Source organism: Limulus polyphemus, unplaced genomic scaffold (assembly GCF_000517525.1).
Source record: "Limulus polyphemus unplaced genomic scaffold, Limulus_polyphemus-2.1.2 Scaffold3953, whole genome shotgun sequence".
NCBI lineage: Eukaryota > Metazoa > Arthropoda > Merostomata > Xiphosura > Limulidae > Limulus > Limulus polyphemus.
Genome location: NW_013669563.1, coordinates 22,049 through 28,250, shown reverse-complemented (window position 1 = coordinate 28,250; position 6,202 = coordinate 22,049). Strand labels below are relative to the sequence as shown.

Below are 6,202 nucleotides of genomic sequence, written 5' to 3'. Positions count from 1 at the left end.
GGTAAATCGAGGGGTTCTGTTCTCTCTGATGTTGTGGTAACACTTTGTACACGTCCACTTTGGTTCTCAAGTGGAGTTTCTTTAAAGCTGGTGCCAGACTCAAAATGTTGGTGATGTTGTTCCTCTGGTATATTACAAATTTGTTTTGCGTTTGGTGGCGGGGAACCACTAATTCTTGCATTGCCAAGAATTTCCATATTTTCACATGACTGATATTTTAAATCTAATGAACCTGCTTTCCTACTGTATGAATCACTGAAAAACGTTTTGCTTTTAACTTCTGTCAAGTTTGGAAGACTGATACATCGAACAAGGTGCTCGTTTGGAACTGTCCTGTTTGGTAATGTTTTGGCATGTTGCTCTATAGTCTCCTTCTCACCTAACATTAGTTCCCTTCGATATAAGAATTTAAAAGGAGATTTTGTTTCAACACAAGATTGATATCGATCTTTCTGAACCACCTGTACATCAGAATCTGCAAGATTCGGCGTTGAAGAAGTAAGATTGAAATTTGAGCTTTCTTCGTTTGGAATTTGAAGCATAGAACTTGCAAGTACTCTTTGTGAAATGGATAATTCTGGTAAAAATCGAACGCCTTTACGAAGTTGCTTCACATTGACATTTTCTTTATCTACCAATTGGTTTTTCTGGTTACGATCTGCGGCTTTACGTGTAGATTGTAATCTTTTGATGTGCTTGAGGGGTATTTTTGGATTGAGTGGAAGAACCATATTTCCAACAACAGAGAGATTCTGATTCGAAACACCAGACGTTCGTTGCATATTACCTTTTGTAACATTTGAATTAGTTATGTCGTCTCCAGATGCTTGCCTTGTAAAATCTTTGATGTCAGGAACCTGTGCATCGCCATCAGACACCATTTCATCCGGACCAGAAGACCTATGATGTGAATAAGTATTAAGTATATATTATTCAACTTTAGATTACGCTTTATTCTTCAGAAAATCATAATACTTTTAGAATTTAAAGTAAAGCATTTCATACCAGGCAATAGATACCTTATATATAATATCATAAACTAAGCAGTATTTTAAACTATAATATCACCATCTTCTCCGTGTAATAATAAATATTAATTTGATTTAGTTTCATAGCAAGTCTGTAAAGCAGTTTGAATTTTAGTATATTTTTAAAACGAGTATTATACGAGAGCAAGTAGTCGGTAACTTAAAATCTGGCTTAATTGAACAAGTATTTAAAAATATCATCACCTTTTTTATAATATTTCATTTATCGCTTATTGTTTATTCGTATTGGATAAATAGAAATGCATTTTCCAGTACATCTTCAAAATCAAAGTCAGCGTGACATATCTCCTACGTTAAGACAGAAAATGACAGCTTGCGTCGCATTGCTTAGAGTTTTATTACACATTGTTTTATTAACTGTAAATGTTTTTTACGTTTACTAAATCAAACTATAAACTAATATGGGCATACTTTCGCTTTGGATTTTCAAAAGCTATTACTTAAAAATATGACAAATAATTGTATTAAAGTTGTTGTTGTCTCCCAGTGGAACAACCGTAATGCTAAAATCAGGTGATCGATTCCCCTCGGTGGACACAGAAGATAGCTCCATGTGGCTTTGCTATAAGAAAACACACACCCAAAGTTGTGCACCTAAATAATAGACCAAAGAACACTATCATTAACATGAAAAATTCATTGTTACCTTAATGGCATGATTAATCCAATTGTTAAAAGTGATAAAACTCATATCACAACCACCATGGGTGCTGCAATAGAAAAGCTTGTAAAACAAACAGGATGCATCATTTTTATTCGGTATTCATACTGTATGAAAGGTGAAATTCTGTCACAGTAAATTTCACTAAAAGGATCTCAAGGAGAAACTTGGCGCTTTTTCTAAGTCAAGATTAGTTTGATCACCCGTGAGTTTTAAATACATGTACTTATATACTTACAAAAATCTATAGAAGACTTGTGATTATATTATGTTATACTACTAGAGGGCGTCTTTCATGAAAATATTGAAAGGTATTACTTTCTTTAGACGATAGAAGTTGAAAATTAGTTGCAATTGTTAAAGCCTACGCTTTAATTTTTTTAACCCATCTATATTTTTTACCAGTGATAGCTTTACATAAACAAAGCTTTTTAAACAATTACTCTGGATATTTTGTATTAGTTTGTTTTACTTTCAATTAAACGGGTGTCTTAATATTGTGTACAGGGATAAAAAAAGGGGGAGAATCTTACCCCCAGGTACCTGAGGGAGGATAGTAGACAATGTCCGGTGGGCCATCGTCGGAATCTGCTGATGTATCCAAAGGCTCTCTCTCGATATCCACCAGGCTACCGCTAGGACTCACGCGTCTGTTGACCTTCCCACCAAAAATTGTCCAAACCGAAGCCCTCCGTTGCCCAATATTAGGCTGATGCCACATGTCATCATTTTTTTCTTCTTCTTCTTCCTCTTTGACGTCAGGCATAACCATTCCTTGTTGTTCAGAGGGTACGCTGGAGAATGTTTAGTCTCGTTAATATCTTGTCTATTTCCAGTAATTCCAGTTTTAGCTAATGTATTTTACTTCATTCTCACAGAATGTTCATTATTTCAGCTTATAAATCGAAGCAATATATATATATATCTTATTAAGATTACAGATTTCAGCTATGTTTATAACGGAACTAAATATGTAAGGATTCAAATAACCATAAATCTAACAGGCATGATCTATCTGAAAAAAAAAAAAAACAGAAGAAAAATTATGTATAAAGCTATATAGAAAAACAAACTTAACGTTATTGTACACTTCAGGTCGTTCGATGAAAAATCTACGACAGAAAAAATATTAAATAATGATTGTCCTTCAAAACTGAATATAATATTTTCACCGAATCGTGTTTGAAGTTTCGTCTTGAAATTCCAGCTACTATTTGTTGTTGTGATAGTATTATCTACTATTTGTTGTTCTGATAGTATTATCTATAAGGAGGACTACTTACTGCATGTATGCCACAGACCCTCGGTAAGTCTTCTTCTTGTACGCAACAGAAGCTTCAGTATACGGTAACCTCATGTCAGTCTCATCAAAATAACAGTCTCTGACAAGTGGGGGAGGGGCACAGCTCAACGTGTCTACTCCAAGATAAGAAACCTGAACGAGTAAACCATGCCGAAAATCAGTTAAGATACGGTATGAATAGTTCATTATGAGCATGAAATAATATGAGTCATCTTATTACACGAAAGGTATCAGAACATGGTAATGAGTTAAAACAAAGAGTATATGAACCCCTATAGTACATATTCGTATCAATATGATGCTAAACCAAAGAGAGAGATTATGAGCCTCTACATTATATGTGAAGTTTCACAACATGATGCTACCGAGGATAATCGTACTTTACAAGAAAGGTGTTGCTTTTGAATCCACCCCTCCACGATCGACTTGCTGAATTTGAAGACCATGGTTACGTACTACTGGCCGACACCACCATACCCATTGTAATATGCTTCTGCGAAGAAGAGCGAATTTAGTCTTAGACGACACACCTTGACAAACTTTCTACAGACCTTCCACTATGTACTGGACGTCGGATTTCGAAACCGTGTTTGAACAAACCACAGAGACAAAAATCAGTTAGAGCTAACACACATAGCCCATTGTGTGACTTTGTATCAAAAACAAAATAAAGTATTACAGGTGCACTTAGAAACTTGACAAGTATATAGTCAATGGAACTGCTGTGATTTCAGTTTCCTTGGCCATCTTTCCCGTGATTTTGTTGATTTCGAAGTGAAGCTAGAAGCTTGTTACCTTCTAACTGTTAGTCCTCTTATATATTATTAACAGTAACAGAGGATAGATCCAACTTCATTACAGTGAGTTTGTGGGTCAAAGGATTCTCTTTATTAGCCATAGCCCTCACTTTGCTGATGAAAGACTTGTTTTGTTTTGGCAGGACCCTTTGCTACTATAAATACTCTGCTGAGCACATTTTTCCGTTTTCCTGGAAGCTTTTGTCGGGATTAGATATAAATAAGTCATTTTACTTAAGATGTTCTCTTTTTTTTTGTGGAGGTGTCCAAGTTTGAAACCAGAATAATGTGTTGTAATAATATTATTAGTTTATTTCATTCACCTGCATTATTTTGGTTATTCAGCTACCTTTACCTGTAAATGGCAACCCTGTTACAGGTACTCATAAAGTTGTATCTTTAACAATCGATGCGCACTCTTGTCTTAGCCACTCGAGACGCTGTACCCATGTGAGGAATCCAATATGGCGTCCAAAAAAGGTGAGGAAGTGAGAAACGAAAATGAACACACGTGCACAATAACACTGTAAAATTTCCGTAAACCTTTTCGTGAATTTCATGGTATACCTGCATTAGTTTTTAATAAAATCCATCTGGATTCGCATTTTTATTTTATTCAAAACTATTAAAACTGAATACTCCAATAATGCAAGAAAGGTTATCAATCTTATCGTTTGTTTGAATAGTCTTATGATTAACAAAAGATTACACGCTGGCACGTTTATACATTTTAAAAGGTTTTTTGGCTTAAAACTAACTTTACTACATGTATGTAGTTTACTAAACGTAATCGACAAAACTTTTTGTTTTACAATATAGTAAATTACATACACACATATTTAAAGATGTATATGCACAAGTACAAAAGTAAACGAAAATTAAACATCGGTTAAGAAAATAAACTCCTTTTCCCCGAGTACAATTATTAATGTCTTCACAATCAAATTGTTTTATTAGAATTACTGCTATTAAATATTACTTACTAAACATTAAAATAAGGAGTTTCTATTCTTGCTTGAATCCGATTTGAATTTTTAATGGTGAATAAAAACTTACCTCAGTGCTCCTAAACTCCGTAGATTACACTACATAGCTAAATGAAACACACTTCTTAACTTCTCAAGTGCCCGCAATGAAGCGATCTACTTTTCTCTCTAAAATAATTTACGAGTCGAGAGCTAGAACTTCACAAACTAACATCAAGTTTGATACGTTTAGAAAGTGAGTAAACTCCTTCAGAAATACGGAAACTGTATTGTAACACACATATAAGTTCCCACAAAATATAAATTCTGCAAAATCAATTTTGCTGGATGTATGAGACGCCTTGCATGGCCTGATGATTAGGGCACTCGATTCGCAATCTCTTAATCACGGGTTCGAACCTCAACACCGAACAAGCTCGTTCTTTCAGCTATGGGGGCGTTAAAATGTGACAATCAATCTCACTAATCGTTGGTAAAGAGTGGCTCAAGAGTTGGCGTAGGATAGTGCTGACTAGCTTCCTTCCTTCTAGTCTATCATTTCAAAATTATAGACGGCTAGCACAGATACCCCTCGAGTAGCTTTGCGCGAAATTTAACAAACAACAACCTCTATATATAAAGTGGGTCGACGGCTTTGTTGAACATAGGGACCCGAGTAGCATATGAACCACACAAGAAAAATATCAAGCAAGAATAACACCATTACTGCAATTAATCCCACTAATTACTGCAGGAATCTCCTATGCATTTTGCTTTAAAAAATAAGTGATGAATGTTATCACAGGTAAAATCATTAAAAGTTTCAATATGATGCAATATGTGGACTCCACCGATAATTTGAAAGTTAAGAAAAAAGGCAGTTTTTGCAAATACAACCACTGAATCGAAACTGGCTAAATGGCAACAGTTTAGTAGATATTTTTAACATTTATAACGGCAGGCCATTATAAATTAAGCTAAGATGAAGATAGTAAAATTTGATTTCATTTTGAAACAAAATACACAAAACATTCTTGAATTGCTGAATACATTTCCTGGGCCTACTGGAATTTTAAAGTTTTATTTCAGAATATGTTCAATAAAAACACATCTTGACACCATCGCATTCATCACCTAATTCCCTCAAAAACTGTTAAAATCGAACCTGCTACTCTTTTGTTATCTTATTTGTCCAAAAGAGTTCTTAAGCCAAATGGTTATTAATGATTATCGCAACAATATTTGACTTATATAAATCATCACTAAACAGCAATAGCTGGTCCGTTCATGACAGTATTGCACGTGTTTACATAAACTTTCAAGACTAACAAGGGGTATAAATTTCTTCAGCAGATATTTCTTTTGCAACATCTCAACCAACAATTGGTCCAGTTATCAAGTTTTGAACAACTCGACTTTCAAGATCT

At 34.6% G+C, this 6,202-nt stretch overlaps 1 protein-coding gene across 1 annotated transcript in view; it reads right to left on the bottom strand.

Moving 5' to 3' along the window:
* Window positions 1–780: 780 nt before the first annotated feature.
* LOC106470337 (bestrophin-2-like) overlaps window positions 781–6,202 on the bottom strand; it is a gene marked incomplete at its 5' end in the record, with an annotated part of 24,523 nt that continues 19,101 nt past the window's right edge. Inside the window, 3 exons of the mRNA XM_013930888.2 lie at window positions 781–900; window positions 2,254–2,504; window positions 2,994–3,145. Of these exons, the coding sequence (XP_013786342.1) occupies window positions 809–900; window positions 2,254–2,504; window positions 2,994–3,145 (495 nt within the window). The remainder of the gene's footprint in view (window positions 901–2,253; window positions 2,505–2,993; window positions 3,146–6,202) is intronic.